The sequence below is a fragment of the Gobio gobio genome (assembly GCF_949357685.1).
Source record: "Gobio gobio genome assembly, chromosome: 24".
NCBI classification, from domain to species: Eukaryota; Metazoa; Chordata; class Actinopteri; order Cypriniformes; family Gobionidae; genus Gobio; species Gobio gobio.
Window position 1 is genome coordinate 37,547,128 of NC_137120.1, and position 23,021 is coordinate 37,570,148.

Consider the following 23,021-nt stretch of genomic DNA (forward strand, 5'->3'; position numbering starts at 1 on the left):
CCAGCCCACGTCCAGGCTCCAGCCCACGTCCAGGCTCCAGCCCACGTCCAGGTCCAGGCTCCAGCCCACGGCCCCGTCCAGGCTCCAGCCCACGGCCCCATCCAGGCTCCAGCCCACGGCCCCGTCCAGGCTCCAGCCCACGGCCCCGTCCAGGCTCCAGCCCACGGCCCCGCTGTCCCGCCCAAGAAAATTTTGGGGGGGGGGGGCAGGGGGTACATGGAGGCCATGAAGGCCACGCCTCTGTGGGCCCCTGAACCGCCATTACCGCCATGGCCTGATGAACTGCCGTTACCGCCATGGCCTGATGAACTGCCGTTGCCGCCATGGCCTCCCACGCCTGAGGGTCCAGGTCCTCCCACGCCTGAGGGTCCAGGTCCTCCTACGCCACAGGGTCCAGGTCCGCCCACGCCACAGGGTCCAGGTCCGCCCACGCCACAGGGTCCTGGTCCGCCCACGCCACAGGGTCCTGGTCCGCCCACGCCACAGGGTCCAGGTCCGCCCACGCCACAGGGTCCAGGTCCGCCCACGCCACAGGGTCCAGGTCCGCCCACGCCACAGGGTCCAGGTCCGCCCACGCCACAGGGTCCAGGTCCGCCCACGCCACAGGGTCCAGGTCCGCCCACGCCACAGGGTCCAGGTCCGCCCACGCCACAGGGTCCAGGTCCGCCCACGCTCCCAGGCCCGTCCAGGTCATGTCTGGGTCCGGTGCCCCTGCACGGGCCTGGCCCACCATCCCTCCCCCAAGACCGCCCCCCAAGACTTTTTGTTAGGACTCTTTATTATTAGGCCATTGAAGTGTTGGTGTTGTTTGGGCGTCAGGGGCCGCCCATAGAGGGGGGGATCTGTCACATGGTGTTTTGGTGTTGGTTCATGTTCATTGTTCATTGTTCATTGTTCATGGTTTAGTTTTATCTTGTTTTTGGTTACATTTAGTTTATCATGTTATGTTTGAGTGTCATGTTCTCTGTCTTGTTTCCTGGTCTTGTCATGTGACTCCCATGCCCTCATGTGATCTTGTGTTGTCATGTCATTGGTTCATTGTCTCATCACTGTTCACAGGTGTCACTTGTCTTGTCATTAGTCTGTGTGTGTATTTAAGCCCTCATGTTTGCCATGTGTCTTTGTCAAGTATTGAATGTTGTAACCCGCTGTAGGTGAGTGTTTCTCAAGTCTTTGTTTTATGTTTGATTAAATAAAGAACTGCATTTGGGTCCTTCAACTTGCCTCCAGTGGATACCGTTACACCCACTTAGAAATCATGGAGGGGTCTGATATTGTCATCGTAGGTGCATATCAAATCAAATCACTTTATTGTCACACAGCCATGTACACAAGTGCAACAGCAGGTGAAATTCTTGGTGCAGTTCCGAGCAACATAGCAGTCATGACATGTACAACATTTAAAGCAGCATCAGATTACACATCTGATGCGCCCACAATTACTCACAGCACAGTAAACACTACAATAAATAATTTACACAATGTGAGTGTAGTTCTCACAGCTTTAACCAATATACACATACTTACAATATACATATACTTTAAACAATATACACTAAACATACATTAAACAGTATACATTAAGCTATAATAATAATAATATACAATGTACAGTATCCATTATTATTCACAGTAGAGATCCAATGTACATAGGTGCTATATGATAAATGATAAATAATAAATTATAATAAATGTGTATATAATGTGTGTGTATCTACAGTGGGTTGTGCTGAGTGATATTCTGTCCAGTGTGTGTTATGATCCTGATGGGTCAAGAGTTAAGGAGTCTGATTGTTTGTGGGAAGAAGCTGTTCTGGAGTCGGCTGGTGCGTGTTCTGATGCTGCGGTACCGTCTGCCTGATTGCAGCAGTGAGAGCAGCCCATGGCTCGGGTGGCTAGAGTCTCTGATGATCCTCTGAGCTCTCTTCACACATCGCCTGGCGTAAATGTCCTGGAGGGAGGGAAGCTCACCTCCGATGATGCAGCTGGCCGTGCGCACTACCCTTTGCAGGGCTTTGCGGCTGCGGGCGGTACTGTTGCCGTACCAGGTGGTGATGCAGCCAGTCAGCAGGCTCTCTATGGTGCTGCTGTAGAACCGTGTGAGGATGTGGCGGCTCATTCCAAACCTCCTCAGCCGTCGCAGAAAGAAAAGGCGCTGATGAGCCTTCTTCACAACGGCCTCGGAGTGGACGGACCATGAGAGTTCCTCTGTGATGTGGACACCGAGGAACTTGAAGCTGCTGATCCACTGTGAGAGACATAATCTAAAAAAAAAAATCCAGAAATCACAATGTATGATTTTTTTACTATTTATTTGTATGATACAGCTGCAAATAAGTATTTGAACACCTGAGAAAATCAATGTTAATATTTGGTACAGTAGCCTTTGTTTTCAATTACAGAGGTCAAACGTTTCCTGTAGTTTTTCACCAGGTTTGCACTGCAGGAGGAATTTTGGCCCACTCCTCCACACAGATCTTCTCTAGATCAGTCAGGTTTCTGGCCTGTCGCTGAGAAACACGGAGTTTGAGCTCCTCCAAAGATTCTCTATTGGGTTTAGGTCTGGAGACTGGCTAGGCCACGCCAGAACCTTGATATGCTTCTTACAGAGCCACTCCTTGGTTATCCTGGCTGTGTGCTTCGGGTCATTGTCATGTTGGAAGACCCAGCCTCGACCCATCTTCAATGCTCTAACTGAGGGAAGGAGGTTGTTCCCCAAAATCTCGCAATACATGGCCCCGGTCATCCTCACCTTAATACAGTGCAGTCGCCCTGTCCCATGTGCAGAAAAACACCCCCAAAGCATGATGCTACCACCCCCATGCTTCACAGTAGGGATGGTGTTCTTGGGATGGTACTCATCATTCTTCTTCCTCCAAACACGTTTAGTGGAATTATGACCATAAAGTTCTATTTTGGTCTCATCTGACCACATGACTTTCTCCCATGACTCCTCTGGATCATCCAAATGGTCATTGGCAAACTTAAGACGGGCATGGACATGTGCTGGTTTAAGCAGGGGAACCTTCCGTGCCATGCATGATTTCAAACCATGACGTATTAGTTTATTACCAACAGTAACCTTGGAAACGGTGGTCCCAGCTCTTTTCAGGTCATTGACCAGCTCCTCCCGTGTAGTTCTGGGCTGATTTCTCACCTTTCTTAGGATCATTGAGACCCCACGAGGTGAGATCTTGCATGGAGCCCCAGTCCGAGGGAGATTTACAGTCATATTTAGCTACTTACATTTTCTAATGATTTCTCCAACAGTGGACCTTTTTTCACCAAGCTGCTTGGCAATTTCCCCATAGCCCTTTCCAGTCTTGTGGAGGTGTACAATTTTGTCTCTAGTGTCTTTGGACAGCTCTTTGGTCTTGGCCATGTTAGTAGTTGGATTCTTACTGATTGTATGGGGTGGACAGGTGTCATTATGCAGCTAACGACCTCAAACAGGTGCATCTAATTTAGGATAATAAATGGAGTGGAGGTGGACATTTTAAAGGCAGACTAACAGGTCTTTAAGGGTCAGAATTCTAGCTGATAGTGAGGTGTTCAAATACTGATATGTGTATTTATATACAAATATATAAATAAATAGTTAAAAAATCATACATTGTAATTTCTGGATTTTTTTTTTTAGATTATGTCTCTCACAGTGGACATGCACCTACGATGACAATTTCAGACCCCTCCATGATTTCTAAGTGGGAGAACTTGCAAAATAGCAGGGTGTTCAAATACTTATTTTCCTCACTGTATATATCTACATAATCATGAAGGTCTCTCGAATCATCCAAACAAAACAATTCTTACAACAGATCTATAGTTTTTTGTATACTTAGTCAAAAGTCCAAGCGGCAACTATAGTTGCCGGTGGGCAAATGACTTGTAAGTATATAATGGGGAAATGGGGTATACTGTGTTAACAGGTTGATAAATCAAGATTTTTGGTCTTGTTTAGTGCTTTTTGCTTTCATAATATCCCACCTAAAACATTAACCCTTTAACTGAGATATCTACTGTACAGTAGACCTTATTTTCGATAGGGTAAAAATTTCATCTTTTATGATATTATGTCTTGTAAGAGGCCAAAATATTGAGGACCCTTCATCCAGTTTGGAATGGATGCGTTTCATTCTAATCGGCCAAGGACCCTAATTCTTTTTATGACAAGTAGCTTATGATTCCATTATAACGTGGAAATGAATGAGTTTACATTAAAGGGTTAGTTCACCCAAAAATGAAAATTCTGTCATTAATTACTTACCCTCATGTCGTTTGTGCGCAAAAAAACCCTAAATAACGACTTATATAGTGATGACGATTTCAAAACACGGCATCATGAAGCTTCGAAGCGTTATGAATCAGTGAGTCGATTCAGCAGTTTAGATCGCCAAATTTCAGCAGTTTGGCGGTTTGACACGCGATCCGAATCATGATTCATGTGACTTCATGTGATTGGAACGAGTCTGCACTCGTCGCTCGGTTCCTGGAGGGGTTAGGTGCAGACATCAAGGAGGTGCTCGCTCGGGAAACACCCACTCGTCTCGACTCCCTGATCGGGTGGAGAAATGCTTCGACCTGCGCCACCGCACCCGCAAGCTGGAGAGATCACTCCTTTCCACTCCCCCACTCTCCGCCACTCTGCCGGTGTGCGCTCATCCTGAGCCTAGGCAGCTGGGAGGTATTCGCATCGATGCCGCTGAACATCTTCGGCGAATCACGAACCGCCTCTGCTTGTACTGTGGTGCGGTGGGTCACTTCGTTTCTGCGTGTGAAGTAAGGAGCCAGAGCTCACCAGTAGAGAGAGGGATACTGGTGAGCGCTTCAGTTCAGACTCCTTCGTCACGTTCCCGCACTACTTTCCCTGTCCACCTCCGCTGGCCGGGTTCGGCTGTCTCTTGTCAGGCTTTGATCGACTCGGGAGCGGAGGGGAATTTCGTTGACGAATCCTGGGCTCTCGACCAGGGCATCCCCCTCATCGACCTTAAAGACGCTACTCCTGTTTTTGCCCTTGATGGTAGCACTCTTGCCAATGTTCGCCGTGTCACCATTCCGGTGAGTTTCACCGTCTCTGGCAATCATCGAGAGACTATTTATTTTTTTATTTTTCAATCTCCCTTTACCCCTGTGGTTTTGGGCCATCCTTGGCTTGTTGACCCAAACCCTCAAATAGACTGGTGCACAGGAACTATCCTCTCTTGGAATTTGTCGTGTCATGTTAAGTGTTAAGTATCTGCTGTTCCCCCTGTGTCTTCTGTCTCTGTGTTTCAGGAGGAGCCAGGTGATTTGTCAGGGGGGCCTGAGGAGTATCACGATTTGCGGGCGGTTTTCAGTCGTTCCCGGGCATCTTCTCTTCCTCCTCATCGACCTTATGACTGCGCTATTGATCTCCTTCCCGAGACCACGCCCCCTGGCGGGAGACTTTACTCCCCGTCGGCGCCTGAGCGCAAGGCGCTTGAGGATTACCTTTCCGAAGCATTGAATGCGGGCACTATAGTTCTGTCCTCCTCTCCGGCCGGTGCTGGGTTCTTCTTTGTGAAGAAGAAGAATGGGTCCTTGCGTCCTTGCATAGATTATAGAGGGTTGAACGACATAACTGTGAAGAATCGCTACTCGCTACTCTTTCACTTATGTCGTCAGCTTTTGAGATCTTGCAGGGAGCTAAGGTCTTCACAAAGTTAGATCTTCGCAACGCTTATAATTTGATTCGTATCAGAGAGGGGGACGAGTGGAAGACGGCGTTTAACACACCCCTAGGGCCCTTTGAGTATCGCGTGCTTCCGTTCGGATTGGTCAACGCTCCAGCCATTTTTCAGGCGTTGGTCAATGACGTATTACGTGACATGCTTAATATCTTCGTTTTCGTGTACCTCGATGACATGATCTTCTCTCCCTCTCTCCAGGTGCATACTCAGCAAGTTCGGCGCATCTTACAACGCCTGTTGGAGAATCGCCTGTTTGTGAAGGCTGAGAAGTGTACTTTCCACGCTCAGTCGGTCACATTCTTGGGTTCGGTCGTTTTGGCGGAGGGGATCAGCATGGATTCTGCCAAGATCCGTGCTGTCACCGAGTGGCCCATTCCGGACTCCCGCGTTGCGCTCCAACGTTTTCTAGGATTCGCACATTTTTTTCGCCGCTTTATTAATAATTTAAGCCAAGTCGCGGCTCCGCTAACTGCTCTCACGTCTGACAAGACCCGTTTTGTTTGGTCCCCGGCCGCTCAGACGGCGTTTGATCGATTAAAGTATCTTTTTACGTCTGCCCCTATTCTCTCTACCCCTGATGTCACTAAGCAATTTATCGTTGAGGTCGACTCCTTGGAGGTGGGCGTGGGGGCCATCCTTTCCCAAAGTTCCGCGTCCGATGATAAGGTTCATCCCTGTGCGTATTTCTTTCATCGTCTCACACCCGTGGAACGTAATTACGATGTCGGTAACCGCGAGCTGCTGGCTGTCCACCTGGCTTTGGGTGAGTGGCGCCAGTGGTTGGAGGGAGCCCCGGTTCCATTCATAGTCTGGACAGATCACCGTAATCTTGAGTATATTCGTTCGGTTAAGAGGCTTAACGCTCGTCAGGCCCAGTGGGCACTTTTTTTCGCTCGGTTCAATTTTACCATCTCGTTCCGACCGGGTGCTAAGAATGTCAAGCCCGACGCTCTCTCGCATCAATTCGTGTACCCGGAGATGGTGCCAACCTCTGAGGCTGTCCTTCCGCAGGGCTATGTGGCTGGTGCCGCGGTTTGGGGAATCGAATGTCTTGTCAGACGCGCTCTTTCTCACTGCGTCACACCGCGCAGGTGCCCTCAGGGACGTGGAGTTTTGTCGACTTATCGGCGCGTCCGCTAGCCTCTCCTCTGGGTTTCATCCCCAGACTAATGGCCAAGCCGAGCGGGCTAACCAGATTATCGGTCGCATCCTTCGCAGCCTTGCCTTCCGTAACCCCACCTCTTGGGCCGAGCAGCTTCCTTGGGCTGAATATGCCCACAATTCGGCTACGTCCTCCGGTCTGTCCCCGTTTCACTGCTGCTTAGGGTACCAGCCTCCTCTTTTTTCCGCTCAGGATTCGGAGTCTAACGTCCCGTCAGCTGAGGCTTTTATCCAACGCTGTAAACGCACCTGGAGAGGGGTGAGGTCTGCCCTTCTTAAGTCCCGTGCTCGCTTTCGCCGAGCCGCAAATAGGCGTCGTATTAAGAGTCCTCGTTATGTCTGTGGTCAAAGAGTGTGGTTTTCCACTCTTAACCTTCCTCTCCATTCCGTCTCACGCAAATTAGCCCCTAAATTCATCGGACCCTTCCGCGTTATTAAGGTCCTTAGCCCGGTCTCTGTCAAACTCAAATTGCCGTCTCATTTGCGCCGCATCCATCCTGTCTTTCATGTTTCGTGCCTTAAGCCCGAAGTTAGCGCTCCCCTGCACCCCTCCCATACGCGTCGAGGGCTCTCCTGTGTATACTGTCCCCAGGTTGTTGGACGTTCGTCCTCGTGGGCGTGGTCATCAGTTTCTGGTCGATTGGGAGGGATACGGTCCCGAGGAGAGGAGTTGGATCCCCGCCCGGGACGTCTTGGACCGCTCGCTCATCAATGACTTCTATCGCACCTGCCAGGCCCCTTACTCAGGAGCGCCAGGAGGCGCTCGTTGAGGGAGGGGTACTGTCATGATCCTGTCTCTCCCTCTCTTTCCCCCTCTGCTGGTAATCTCACACTCACGCTTCCCTCCGGGCACTTGCACGCATACACTTAGACTCAGCTGTTCCTCGTTACTACTGCTAGGCTCATTCATTACACACCTGTCCCTCCTTTCCCCTCTGATTTGTGTCTCTATTTCTAGTTCTTGTCTTTCCTTTGTTCTCTGCCAGATTATTAATTATGTTTGCAGATGTGTCGTCGCTATCACCTCTCGTATCCTGTATTGTCCCCGCTGTCTACGGCCGGCAGCCAGTCTCCTTTGTCTATTCTACGGACTGGTCATCTACCTGGGTCTACAGCCTCTTTTGCATTGTTTGAGAGAGACTTTATGTTTGATGGCTCAGCGGCCGTATTGCTTGTTCTCAATTAAAGACTGTTCAACTTGGCTTCGCCTTTTGGGTCCTCTCTCTCACCTCCTGACACTATGGGACTATTTTTTTAGTTTTTTTTTTTTTTTTGCGTTTTTGTTACATAGATGTATTTTTTTTTCTTCAATCTATTTATTTATTTTCATTTAACTTTTTGATACACAATGCCCTGTTGGGCCAACTTAACTTAACTATGTTCCACCACTTTAAGACTTTTTTTTAAGATATTTGTTGTTTGTTGTGTTTTTATATTCAAAAGATTATAAGATAGAAGCAGCTTTTTTGAGTTTGCATCGAATGTTCTTCAACTTTTATATATAATAATTTTGATTATGAATAAAGATTGATCTGTTGAAAGAAGTTATTTTGAGATAGATGGCAAATGTTCTCCTCCTATTCAAATTTGACATTGAAGGGGTGCATACAACATATTTGCCAACCGGCAACTAGTTGCCGCACATTGAAATACGATTTTCAAGAAAAAACTAAAAACATGGGGAAAATAAATGCAGAACATGTTCACTTAGGACACTATTAACATGACTATATACATGAAACCATTCAGAAATATTTGGCCACAAATGGGTTAATGATGTTAAATCAGACAATGCACCGGCAATTTAGTGATATCCTTGCAGTTGTGGTCTCGACTGTGGTTTTGAGATAAAATCTCGAGTCCTCCAAGTCTGAGACCAAGACAAGACTGAGGAGAAATGCAGTCGAGACTGAGACAAGACCAAGACCTTCAAAAAATGGTCTTAAGACTGGTCTCGAGAACAAGACCGGTCTTAAGTACAAAACCACTTAAGTTTATATTGTGTTTATATGTGTATAGTGTTTATAAATTTTATGTTTCATCACAAATAATGAAAGACTAAGGTTTCCCCAGAATGATCAGGGCTCAACAGATTTTTCTGCTGGCCGGTCAAACACATTATTGAATTTTACTTGCCGTGCCAAAAATTGATTTGAGCAATTTCTATGGCAGCAAAAGCATTAAAAGTAATGAAATATTACGTTTTTCACACAAAACAATCAAATGAACTCTAATTAAAAGAAAATTCTGAATTTTTCCAATAAAAAGTGAACTGCTAATATTGTACTATGTTAGTTTCATTTATCAGCTGAGTGTATGTAAATTATGTGTTTTTTTTCCCATCATTATTTAAAATTTTGTATTTACTGTCCCACACCGACATAAGGTCAGTAAAACAAATATTTATATCTGAGCCGTAATGAGTTCACTTTGGTACCTCAATTTCAATATAAGATGCCAAAAGACTGAACATTTTTAAATTATTCTCACTGTATATTAGGGTGCATGTAGAATTAAACATTATTTAGATAGATCTCCAATCTAGAGAAGTCAATTGTACAACTGACACATAACTTTCAAAAGACTAAATGATCAGAGTAGTTGGTTTAGATCGAGTAAATCTACAGTAGACATAAGGGTGATCATATGAATAACAGCTTGAGCCAAAGATCTCACGATGTTTTGTGCAACTATTTGGCAGCATCATGAAAACCGACTTGGACTACACAGCAAAGTATACAGTTCTTAATAATTTGTTTTTAAACACTTAAAGTTCTGTGGACACTCCCTGTTTTGAGGCACTCAGTAAAACAAGAATTGCAGCATTAAGTGTTAAACCAATAAATTACTTAAACTTAACTGTATTGTCTGTTTCAGCAAGATTTTGGACCAACAAGCGGGGTCAGAGTTTCCTCCCTGTAGGTACACATTTTAGTCTCTGGACACTAAGACTCTACCCATAATCCCCTAGTAGACCCACCTACTCAGGTGACTATAAAGTCCAGACAGAACAGCTCACAGGCATCAAACCTCAGCACAGGAGCATCCTGAACATCTCCACACACTGAGACAACATGGACACAAGAGCTTCCCTCTCCATTCTGCTGCTGCTGTTTGGCGTCTCCCAGGCGTCTCCTCTCATGGTAAGACCCTGTCTAGTCTCTCTCTTAAATGATTTAAAGTCCTCAAATGCGTCATTTTAAACATCTCCATTTCTTCCACCAGGAGGAGAGGTTTGACGGTGTGTTTGAATCAGAGCCTGAAACTGTGGACATCACTACAAGGATTTTGGAGTCCAACAATGGTCAGGCGCCTTGATATCTAGATCTACTGTAGTCAAGATGTATAAATATGTTGTTATTTCATCAATATGTTTCTTTTTAAATACAGGATCTTCCGAACTCTTGATTGAAGGAGATCTGGTGTTTCCCAAAACCAGAAATGCTCTCTACTGCCTCAACAACAACTGTTTCTGGAAGAAAAACTCTAACAACATAGTGGAGGTCCCTTTCATAGTGAGCGGTGAATTCTGTACGTGAATCTGCTTCATTCATTGAACATATCTATGATTCATTTAGATGCCATTTTAAACCTGTGGCTCCTTTTTGTAGCCAATTATGACAGATCAGTGATTGCGAACGCCATGTCGACCTTTCACACCAAAACCTGCATCCGCTTTGTGGCTAGATCAACTCAGACCGACTACATCAGTATTGAGAACAAAGATGGGTGAGAACAATCACACAATACCAACAAGAAACATTTAACTGGCTTTAGTCCCAAAAATAATCAATATTCAAGCCCATTTATTTCCTCTCTCCTCTCAGGTGCTTCTCTTCTCTAGGAAGAACTGGTGGCAGACAGGTGGTCTCCCTCAGCAGGGGCGGCTGTATGTACAGTGGCATCGTACAGCATGAGCTCAATCATGCCCTGGGCTTCTACCACGAGCAAACCAGGAGCGATCGTGACAAGTATGTCAGAATCAACTGGCAGAACATCTCTCCTGAAATGGCCTACAACTTCCAGAAACAGAACACCAACAACCAAAATACTCCATACGACTACAACTCCATCATGCACTATGAACACACGGCCTTCGCCATCCAGCCCTGGCTGGAAACCATCACTCCCATTCCTGATGAGTCTGTGCAAATCGGACAAAGGCAGGGAATGTCCAGAGTTGACATCCTGAGGATCAACAAGCTGTATGGATGCTGAAGATGAGGCTGATAGTCATTACTTGAATCAGTTCATGTCTGTAGATGAATAGTGGGATGAGGTGATGGTCTTTGCTTTCTAATGGTGTTGGATTTCTGAAATGTGTGAAGGAAAATTTGAATAAACATAGAACAAATGTGAACCTTTTTGTGAACTGTCTTTACATCTAATAGTTTTTCCTCTTGAACGAAGGAAAGAATTTCCAAAGCGATACATAAATATATATACAGTATATATCTACATAATCATGAAGGTCTCTAGAATCATCCAAACAAAACAATTCTTATAACAGATCTATAGTTTTTTGTTTTGTTAGTTCCATTTATCAGCTGAGTGTATGTAAATTATGTGGGTTTTTTCCGTCATTATTTAAAATTTAGTATTTACTGTCCCACACCGACATTAGGTCAGTAAAACATATATTTACACACACCTAAAGGATTATTAGGAACACCTGTTCAATTTCTCATTAATGCAATTATCTAATCAACCAATCACATGGCAGTTGCTTCAATGCATTTAGGGGTGTGGTCCTGGTCAAGACAATCTCCTGAACTCCAAACTGAATGTCAGAATGGGAAAGAAAGGTGATTTAAGCAATTTTGAGCGTGGCATGGTTGTTGGTGCCAGACGGGCCGGTCTGAGTATTTCACAATCTGCTCAGTTACTGGGATTTTCACACACAACCATTTCTAGGGTTTACAAAGAATGGTGAGAAAAGGGAAAAACATCCAGTATGCGGCAGTCCTGTGGGCGAAAATGCCTTGTTGATGCTAGAGGTCAGAGGAGAATGGGCCGACTGATTCAAGCTGATAGAAGAGCAACTTTGACTGAAATAACCACTCGTTACAACCGAGGTATGCAGCAAAGCATTTGTGAAGCCACAACACGCACAACCTTGAGGCGGATGGGCTACAACAGCAGAAGACCCCACCGGGTACCACTCATCTCCACTAAAAATAGGAAAAAGAGGCTACAATTTGCTCGAGCTCACCAAAATTGGACAGTAGAAGACTGGAAAAATGTTGCCTGGTCTGATGAGTCTCGATTTCTTTTGAGACATTCAGATGGTAGAGTCAGAATTTGGCGTAAACAGAAAGAGAACATGGATCCATCTTGCCTTGTTACCACTGTGCAGGCTGCTGGTGGTGGTGTAATGGTGTGGGGGATGTTTTCTTGGCACACTTTAGGCCCTTTAGTGTCTATTAGGCATCGTTTAAATGCCACAGCCTACCTGAGCATTGTTTCTGACCATGTCCATCCCTTTATGACCACCATGTCCCCATCCTCTGATGGCTACTTCCAGCAGGATAATGCACATGTCACAAAGCTCCAATCATTTCAAATTGGTTTCTTGAACATGACAATGAGTTCACTGTACTAAAATAGCCCCACAGTCACCAGATCTCAACCCAATAGAGCATCTTTGGGATGTGGTGGAACGGGAGCTTCGTGCCCTGGATGTGCATTCCACAAATCTCCATCAACTGCAAGATGCTATCCTATCAATATGGGCCAACATTTCAAAAGAATGCTTTCAGCACCTTGTTGAATCAATGCCACGTAGAATTAAGGCCGTTCTGAAGGCGAAAGGGGCTCAAACACAGTATTATTATGGTGTTCCTAATAATCCTTTAGGTGAGTGTATATCTGAGCCGTAATGAGTTCACTTTGGTACCTCAATTTCAATATAAGATGCCAAAAGACTAAACATTTTTAAATTATTCTCACTGTATATTAGGGTGCATGTAGAATTAAACATTATTTAGATAGATCTCCAATCTAGAGAAGTCAATTGTGCAACTGACACGTAACTTTCAAAAGACTAAATGATCAGAGTAGTTGGTTTAGATCAAGTAAATCTACAGTAGACATAAGGGAGATCATATGAAGAACAGCTTGAGCCAAAGATCTCACGATGTTTAGTGCAACTAATTGGCAGCATCATGAAAACCGACTTGGACTACACAGCAAAGTATACAGTTCTTAATAATTTGTTTTTAAACACTTAAAGTTCTGTGGACACTCCCTGTTTTGAGGCACTCAGTAAAACAAGAATTACAGCATTAAGTGTTAAACCAATAAATTACTTAAACTTAACTGTATTGTCTGTTTCAGCAAGATTTTGGACCAACAGGCGAGGTCAGAGTTTCCTCCCTGTAGGTACACATTTTAGTCTCTGGGCACTAAGACTCTACCCATAATCCCCTAGTAGACCCACCTACTCAGGTGACTATAAAGTCCAGACAGAACAGCTCACAGGCATCAAACCTCAGCACAGGAGCATCCTGAACATCTCCACACACTGAGACAACATGGACACAAGAGCTTCCCTCTCCATTCTGCTGCTGCTGTTTGGCGTCTCCCAGGCGTCTCCTCTCATGGTAAGACCCTGTCTAGTCTCTCCCTTAAATGATTTAAAGTCCTCAAATGCGTCATTTTAAACATCTCCATTTCTTCCACCAGGAGCAGAGGTTTGACGGTGTGTTTGAATCAGAGCCTGAAACTGTGGACATCACTACAAGGATTTTGGAGTCCAACAATGGTCAGGCGCCTTGATATCTAGATCTACTGTAGTCAAGATGTATAAATATGTTGTTATTTCATTAATATGTTTCTTTTTAAATACAGGATCTTCGGAACTCTTGATTGAAGGAGATCTGGTGTTTCCCAAAACCAGAAATGCTCTCTACTGCCTCAACAACAACTGTTTCTGGAAGAAAAACTCTAACAACATAGTGGAGGTCCCTTTCATAGTGAGCGGTGAATTCTGTACGTGAATCTGCTTCATTCATTGAACATATCTATGATTCATTTAGATGCCATTTTAAACCTGTGGCTCCTTTTTGCAGCCAATTATGACAAATCAGTGATTGCGAACGCCATGTCGACCTTTCACACCAAAACCTGCATCCGCTTTGTGGCTAGATCAACTCAGACCGACTACATCAGTATTGAGAACAAAGATGGGTGAGAACAATCACACAATACCAACAAGAAACATTTAACTGGCTTTAGTCCAAAAAATAATCAATATTCAAGCCCATTTATTTCCTCTCTCCTTTCAGGTGCTTCTCTTCTCTAGGAAGAACTGGTGGCAGACAGGTGGTCTCCCTCAGCAGGGGCGGCTGTATGTACAGTGGCATCGTACAGCATGAGCTCAATCATGCCCTGGGCTTCTACCACGAGCAAACCAGGAGCGATCGTGACAAGTATGTCAGAATCAACTGGCAGAACATCTCTCCTGAAATGGCCTACAACTTCCAGAAACAGAACACCAACAACCAAAATACTCCATACGACTACAACTCCATCATGCACTATGAAAACACGGCCTTCGCCATCCAGCCCTGGCTGGAAACCATCACTCCCATTCCTGATGAGTCTGTGCAAATCGGACAAAGGCAGGGAATGTCCAGAGTTGACATCCTGAGGATCAACAAGCTGTATGGATGCTGAAGATTAGGCTGATAGCCATTACTTGAATCAGTTCATGTCTGTAGATGAATAGTGGGATGAGGTGATGGTCTTTGCTTTCTAATGGTGTTGGATTTCTGAAATGTGTGAAGGAAAATTTTAATAAACATTGAACAAATGTGAACCTTTTTGTGAACTGTCTTTACATCTAATAGTTTTTCCTCTTGAACGAAGGAAAGAATTTCCAAAGCGATACATAAATATATATACAGTATATATCTACATAATCATGAAGGTCTCTAGAATCATCCAAACAAAACAATTCTTATAACAGATCTATAGTTTTTTGTTTTGTTAGTTTCATTTATCAGCTGAGTGTATGTAAATTATGTGGGTTTTTTCCGTCATTATTTAAAATCTAGTATTTACTGTCCCACACCGACATTAGGTCAGTAAAACATATATTTACACTCACCTAAAGGATTATTAGGAACACCTGTTCAATTTCTCATTAATGCAATTATCTAATCAACCAATCACATGGCAGTTGCTTCAATGCATTTAGGGGTGTGGTCCTGGTCAAGACAATCTCCTGAACTCCAAACTGAATGTCAGAATGGGAAAGAAAGGTGATTTAAGTTATTTTGAGCGTGGCATGGTTGTTGGTGCCAGACGGGCCGGTCTGAGTATTTCACAATCTGCTCAGTTACTGGGATTTTCACGCACAACCATTTCTAGGGTTTACAAAGAATGGTGTGAAAAGGGAAAAACATTCAGTATGTGGGAGTCCTGTGGGCGAAAATGCCTTGTTGATGCTAGAGGTCAGAGGAGAATGGGCCGACTGATTCAAGCTGATAGAAGAGCAACTTTGACTGAAATAACCACTCGTTACAACCGAGGTATGCAGCAAAGCATTTGTGAAGCCACAACACGCACAACCTTGAGGCGGATGGGCTACAACAGCAGAAGACCCCACCGGGTACCACTCATCTCCACTACAAATAGGAAAAAGAGGCTACAATTTGCTCAAGCTCATCAAAATTGGACAGTTGAAGACTGGAAAAATGTTGCCTGGTCTGATGAGTCTCGATTTCTGTTGAGACATTCAGATGGTAGAGTCAGAATTTGGCGTAAACAGAAAGAGAACATGGATCCGTCTTGCCTTGTTACCACTGTGCAGGCTGGTGGTGGTGGTGTAATGGTGTGGGGGATGTTTTCTTGGCACACTTTAGGCCCCTTATACCCCTTTTCCACCAAGACAGAGCTAGAGCTAGATCTGAGCCAGAGCCTAGTTTCAAATCGGTTCTTTATGTTTCCACACCCAAAGCCCCAGCTCCGAGCCAGGAAAAGTGGTTCTTAAGTAGCACCAAAACATTGCTGGGCTAGAACAGGGCTAGAAGTAAGAACCGATTATGTCAGGCGCTGGGGGCGGGGTCAACAAGACCAACACAAACTTGAGATCCACCATTGTTGAAATAGCAGCTAATGGAGCTAACAGCTGCTGCTCGTTTGTAATCTCCGTCTATACAAATTACGGCGAACTGCATGAATGCGTTGGATCTGCTGTGTTTTCGTTGTGTTTTGATGCCGATGTAGGATCGTAAAGCCATGTGAATCAACAGTAACGCAACGTTTGCATTGTTGATGGAAGGCTTGTTCGCAGCGGTGCTGTGCAGACCGATTGGCATATGATAACGAGTCCAGCGAGAGCATACGACTCCTTATGCTTTTGATTCACTCATGTGTTTTTTATCATACATGGATCGGTGTGCGCAGCGCCGATGCATCTCGAACAAGCCTGGGGTGTTTGTGTTTCCCGCTGCCCAGGGTTGCCAGGTTTTCACAACCAATCCCGCCCAATTGCTACTCAAAACAAGCCCAATCGCGTTTCAGGGGGGCTTCCCCGGCAAAAATCACATTTGGGGGTAAAATATGTGTTTTTTTGGCATGGTTGCCTACTAATATTCGCATTCCCGGGGCTAAATATTACATAATTGGGGTCGCTTCAAGCCGCGGTCATGAAAAAAGCCTGCGGCATAACCGCAGACATGGCAACACTGCCGCTGCCTCTCTAGCGTTGCTGAGAAAGATGAGACGTACACACAGTGACGTAAGACCTGGCTCTGTTGTGGCTCTCAGCCCACAAGCAAACGGTTCTTAGAAGGCTCCTCAGTCGAACCAACTATGAACTGGGACTAGCTCTGGCTCTGGACTAGCTCTAGCACTGCCTTGGTGGAAAAGGGGTATGTGTGCAAATTGGGCATCGTTTAAATGCCACGGCCTACCTGAGCATTGTTTCTGACCATGTCCATCCCTTTATGACCACCATGTACCCATCCTCTGATGGCTACTTCCAGCAGGATAATGCACATGTCACAAAGCTCGAATCATTTCAAATTGGTTTCTTGAACATGACAATGAGTTCACTGTACTAAAATGGCCCCCACAGTCACCAGATCTCAACCCAATAGAGCATCTTTGGGATGTGGTGGACTTTTGACTAAGTGTATACTTAGTCAAAAGTCCAAGCGGCAACTATAGTTGCCGGTGGGCAAATGACTTGTAAGTGTAATGGGGAAATGGGGTATACTGTGTTAACAGGTTGATAAATCAAGATTTTTGGTCTTGTTTAGTGCTTTTTGCTTTCATAATATCCCACCTAAAATATATACCCTTTAACTGAGATCTCTACTGTAGAGTAGACCTTATTTTCGATAGGGAAAAATATCATATTTTATGATATTATGTCTTACGCCAAGGACCCTAATTCGTTTTATGACTAGTAGCTTATGATTCCATTATGATGTGGAAATTAATGAGTTTACATTAACATTATTATATGAAATCACCTACTACAGTCAGCCATTGAATACTATTGGACAATTTTGTTAGTTTTTTTTTTTTTTGCTGTTTTGTTATATAGATTTTTTTTCTTCAATCTATTTATTTATTTTCATTTAACTTTTTGATACACAATGCCCTGTTGGGCCAACTTAATGGCTGCACTTTATTCTGCACTATGTTCCACCACTTTAAGACTTTTTTTATTTTTTTTTAGATATTTGTTGTTTGTTGTGTTTTTATATTCAAAAGATTATAAGATAGAAGCAGCTTTTTTGAGTTTGCATCGAATATTCTTCGACTTTTTTATATAATAATTTTGATTATGAATAAAGATTGATCTGTTGAAAGAAGTTATTTTGAGTTAGATGGCAAATGTTCTCCTCCTATTCAAATTTGACATTGAAGGGGTGCATGCACAGCAGTAATGACTTTATGAACTTCTTCACATGTAAGATTGATAATATTAGGAAAAATGTTTTAACCATGCAGCCGTCTATTACAGTATCACTTCAGACAGAGCATTGTAGTGTCACTGAGGAAAAATTACACTCATTCACTGCTATAGGAGAAGAAGAATTGGCTAAACTCGTTAAATCATCAAAATCAACAACATGTATGCTCGACCCTATACCGACTAGGCTATTAAAAGAGATGCTACCAGAGGTCATAGATCCTCTTCTTAATATCATTAATTCCATATCATAATCATAAATACCGAAAACTTTTAAGTTGGCTATTATTAAACCACATATTAAAAAAACGCAACTTGATCCTACAGAATTAGTCAATTATAGACCAATCTCAAATCTACCCTTTCTGTCAAAAATACTTGAAAAGGCAGTGTCTTCACAATTATGTTCCTTTTTAGAAAGAAATGGTATCTGTGAGGATTTAAAATGGATATAAATTACGGCACATGCTCTCAATGCAAAATGCTGAACAGTTAGTTCATGCGTTCATGACCTCGAGGCTAGATTATTGTAATGCTCTACTGGGTGGTTGCCCTGCTCGCTTAATAAATAAACTCCAGCTGGTCCAAAACGCAGCAGCTCGAGTTCTTACTAGAACCAGGAAATATGACCATATTAGCCCAGTTCTGTCAACACTGCACTGGCTGCCTATTAAACATCGCATACATTTTAAAATCTTGCTTATTACTTACAAAGCACTAAATGGTTTAGCTCCCCAATACTTGAGCGAGCTCTTAACATATTATACTCCATCACGTCTACTGCGGTCTCAAAATTCTGGCCAGTTGATAATACTGAGAATATCCAAATCAACTGCAGGCGGTCGATCCTTTTCCTATTTAGCACCTAATCTCTGGATTAGTCTTCCTAACATTGTTCGGGAAGCAGACACACTCTGTCAGTTTAAAACTAGACTAAAAACACATCTCTTTACTGTGGCATACACAAAAAACACTTTTTCAATGAAATGATTGTTGATGAACAACATGAAATGAATGACCGGGAACACTTCCCATAACACCTGATGTACTCGTTACATCATCAGAAGAATGACATCTACGCTAATGATAGTCTCTCTGTTTTATCCCGAGGTTTACTGCAGTCAGCCGGATCCGGGCCGGATCCAGTTCAGATGGTGGACCTGCGCCCAGAGAAGACCAATACAGAACCCCGAAGTGTCTGCAGAGACCGTGATTAGACTCCCCCTGTAACTGCCTCATCGACACGGCATCTCAATAAACCCGTCTCCGGCGTGTTGACTCCGATTGTTCGAATATTACAATTAAATAATACTTAAATCGATATGTCATCCTCAATTAACCCGTCTCCAGCGTGTTGCCTCCGATCATTCGAATATTGCACTTTAATAATTATTTAATCAACATCATCCTCAATAAACCCGTCTCCAGCATGTTGTCCCCGGTCCATCGAATATTCCGATCTATTATGACCTCTGAGCTGTAAAGCTGCCAGAATAATAATAATAATAATAATAATACGCTGTTTGTTAATTGGGTTTTGGTTTCCTTGCCACTGTTGCCTCTGGCTTGGCGTGCTCAGTTGGGGACAGTACATTTTTCAAATAAACATCGAAATAAATCTAATTAATAAACTAAATTAACCATTTAAACTAAATTACTGATCTAATTATTGATCCAAAGCCCACACTGTCACTGTATGATAATTGAAATGAACTGATGACATCAGCGTTTTTTCCAGAATGGCAATACAGCTGAATAAAATTATGCTGCATTATTTTCCTGTTTAACACTGTAAAGCTGCTTTGAAACAATCTACATTGTTAAAAGCGCTATATAAATAAAGATGACTTGACTTGACTTTAGTGCAACTATTTGGCAGCATCATGAAAACCGACTTGGACTACACAGCAAAGTATACAGTTCTTAATAATTTGTTTTTAAACACTTAAAGTTCTGTGGACACTCCCTATTTTGAGGCACTCAGTAAAACAAGAATTACAGCATTAAGTGTTAAACCAATAAATTACTTAAACTTAACTGTATTGTCTGTTTCAGCAAGATTTTGGACCAACAAGCGGGGTCAGAGTTTCCTCCCTGTAGGTACACATTTTAGTCTCTGGACACTAAGACTCAACCCATAATCCCCTAGTAGACCCACCTACTCAGGTGACTATAAAGTCCAGACAGAACAGCTCACAGGCATCAAACCTCAGCACAGGAGCATCCTGAACATCTCCACACACTGAGACAACATGGACACAAGAGCATCCCTCTCCATTCTGCTGCTGCTGTTTGGCGTCTCCCAGGCGTCTCCTCTCATGGTAAGACCCTGTCTAGTCTCTCCCTTAAGTGATTTAAAGTCCTCAAATGCGTCATTTTAAAACATCTCCGTTTCTTCCACCAGGAGGAGAGGTTTGACGGTGTTTTTGAATCAGAGAATGAAACTGTGCACATCACTACAAGGATTTTGGAGTCCAACAATGGTCAGGCGCCTTGATATCTAGATAGTTTAGGTTTCACAAAATAGTGGTACAATGTAGTCAAGATGTATAAATATGTTGTTATTTCATCAATATGTTTCTTTTTAAATACAGGATCTTCGGAACTCTTGATTGAAGGAGATCTGGTGTTTCCCAAAACCAGAAATGCTCTCTACTGCTTCAACAACAACTGTTTCTGGAAGAAAAACTCTAACAACATAGTGGAGGTCCCTTTCATAGTGAGCGGTGAATTCTGTACGTGAATCTCCTTCATTCATTGAACATATCTATGATTCATTTAGATGCCATTTTAAACTTGTGGCTCCTTTTTGCAGCCAATTATGACAAATCAGTGATTGCGAACGCCATGTCGACCTTTCACACCAAAACCTGCATCCGCTTTGTGGCTAGATCAACTCAGACCGACTACATCAGTATTGAGAACAAAGATGGGTGAGAACAATCACACAATACCAACAAGAAACATTTAACAGGCTTTAGTCACAAAATAATCAATATTCAACCCCATTTATTTCCTCTCTCCTCTCAGGTGCTTCTCTGATCTGGGAAGAACTGGTGGCAGACAGGTGGTCTCCCTCAGCAGGGGCGGCTGTATGTACAGTGGCATCGTACAGCATGAGCTCAATCATGCCCTGGGCTTCTACCACGAGCAAACCAGGAGCGATCGTGACAAGTATGTCAGAATCAACTGGCAGAACATCTCTCCTGAAACGGCCTACAACTTCGAGAAACAGAAAACCAACAACCAAAACACTCCATACGACTACAACTCCATCATGCACTATGACAACACGGCCTTCGCCATCCAGCCCTGGCTGGAAACCATCACTCCCATTCCTGATGCGTCTGTGCAAATCGGACAAAGGCAGGGAATGTCCAGAATTGACATCCTGAGGATCAACAAGCTGTATGGATGCTGAAGATTAGGCTGATAGTCATTACTTGAATCAGTTCATGTCTGTAGATGAATAGTGGGATGAGGTGATGGTCTTTGCTTTCTAATGGTGTTGGATTTCTGAAATGTGTGAAGGAAAATTTGAATAAACATTGAACAAATGTGAACCTTTTCGTGAACTGTCTTTACATCTAATAGTTTTTCCTCTTGAACGAAGGAAAGAATTTCCAAAGCGATACATAAATATATATACAGTGAGGAAAATAAGTATTTGAACACCCTGCTATTTTGCAAGTTCTCCCACTTAGAAATCATGGAGGGGTCTGAAATTGTCATCGTAGGTGCATGTCCACTCTGAGAGATATAATCTACAAGAAATATCCAGAAATCATAATGTATGATTTTTTAACTATTTATTTGTATGATACAGCTGCAAATAAGTATTTGAACACCTGTCTATCAGCTAGGGGAAATTGCCAAGCAGCTTGGTGAAAAAAGGTCCACTGTTGGCGCAATCATTAGAAAATGGAAGTAGCTAAATTTGACAGTCAATCTCTCTCGGACTGGGGCTCCATGCAAGATCTCACCTCGTGGGGTCTCAATGATCCTAAGAAAGGTGAGAAATCAGCCCAGAACTACACGGGAGGAGCTGGTCAATGACCTGAAAAGAGCTGGGACCACCGTTTCCAAGGTTACTGTTGGTAATAAACTAAGACGTCATGGTTTGAAATCATGCATGGCACGGAAGGTTCCCCTGCTTAAACCAGCACATGTCCAGGCCCGTCTTAAGTTTGCCAATGACCATTTGGATGATGAGTCATGTGGTCAGATGAGACCAAAATAGAACTTTATGGTCATAATTCCACTAAATGTGTTTGGAGGAAGAAGAATGATGAGTACCATCCCAAGAACACCATCCCTACTGTGAAGCATGGGGGTGGTAGCATCATGCTTTGGGGGTGTTTTTCTGCACATGGGACAGGGCGACTGCACTGTATTAAGGTGAGGATGACCGGGGCCATGTATTGCGAGATTTTGGGGAACAACCTCCTTCCCTCAGTTAGAGCATTGAAGATGGGTCGAGGCTGGGTCTTCCAACATGACAATGACCCGAAGCACACAGCCAGGATAACCAAGGAGTGGCTCTGTAAGAAGCATATCAAGGTTCTGGCGTGGCCTAGCCAGTCTCCAGACCTAAACCCAATAGAGAATCTTTGGAGGGAGCTCAAACTCCGTGTTTCTCAGCGACAGGCCAGAAACCTGACTGATCTAGAGAAGATCTGTGTGGAGGAGTGGGCCAAAATCCCTCCTGCAGTGCAAACCTGGTGAAAAACTACAGGAAATGTTTGACCTCTGTAATTGCAAACAAAGGCTACTGTACCAAATATTAACATTGATTTTCTCAGGTGTTCAAATACTTATTTGCAGCTGTATCATACAAATAAATAGTAAAAAAAATCACACATTGTGATTTCTGGATTTTTTTTTATAGATTATGTCTCTCACAGGGCACATGCACCTACGATGACAATTTCAGACCCCTCCATGATTTCTAAGTGGGAGAACTTGAAAAATAGCAGGGTGTTCAAATACTTATTTTCCTCACTGTATATATCTACATAATCATGAAGGTCTCTAGAATCATCCAAACAAAACAATTCTTACAACAGATCTATAGTTTTTTGTATACTTAGTCAAAAGTCCAAGCGGCAACTATAGTTGCCGGTGGGCAAATGACTTGTAAGTATATAATGGGGAAATGGGGTATACTGTGTTAACAGGTTGATAAATCAAGATTTTTGGTCTTGTTTAGTGCTTTTTGCTTT

General features: G+C 43.6%; 3 protein-coding genes across 3 annotated transcripts; all 3 read left to right on the forward strand.

Annotated features, from left to right (window-relative positions):
• Nucleotides 1-9,943: 9,943 nt before the first annotated feature.
• LOC307120664 (hatching enzyme 1.2-like) lies at nucleotides 9,944-11,087 on the forward strand (the record flags this gene model as incomplete). The annotated part of the gene is made up of 5 exons (XM_079807787.1): nucleotides 9,944-10,012; nucleotides 10,101-10,173; nucleotides 10,260-10,400; nucleotides 10,481-10,598; nucleotides 10,697-11,087. The coding sequence occupies 5 exons, from the start codon at nucleotides 9,944-9,946 to the stop codon at nucleotides 11,085-11,087; spliced, it is 792 nt and encodes a 263-aa protein (XP_079663913.1).
• Nucleotides 11,088-13,402: 2,315 nt separating this feature from the next.
• Nucleotides 13,403-14,546, forward strand: LOC307120109 (hatching enzyme 1.2-like; the record flags this gene model as incomplete). Its single annotated transcript, XM_079806976.1, has 5 exons — nucleotides 13,403-13,471; nucleotides 13,560-13,632; nucleotides 13,719-13,859; nucleotides 13,940-14,057; nucleotides 14,156-14,546. 5 exons carry the CDS (start codon nucleotides 13,403-13,405, stop codon nucleotides 14,544-14,546), a joined length of 792 nt encoding a protein of 263 aa, XP_079663102.1.
• Nucleotides 14,547-20,051: 5,505 nt separating this feature from the next.
• LOC307121014 (hatching enzyme 1.2-like) lies at nucleotides 20,052-21,220 on the forward strand (the record flags this gene model as incomplete). The annotated part of the gene is made up of 5 exons (XM_079808384.1): nucleotides 20,052-20,120; nucleotides 20,210-20,282; nucleotides 20,394-20,534; nucleotides 20,615-20,732; nucleotides 20,830-21,220. 5 exons carry the CDS (start codon nucleotides 20,052-20,054, stop codon nucleotides 21,218-21,220), a joined length of 792 nt encoding a protein of 263 aa, XP_079664510.1.
• Nucleotides 21,221-23,021: the final 1,801 nt, after the last annotated feature.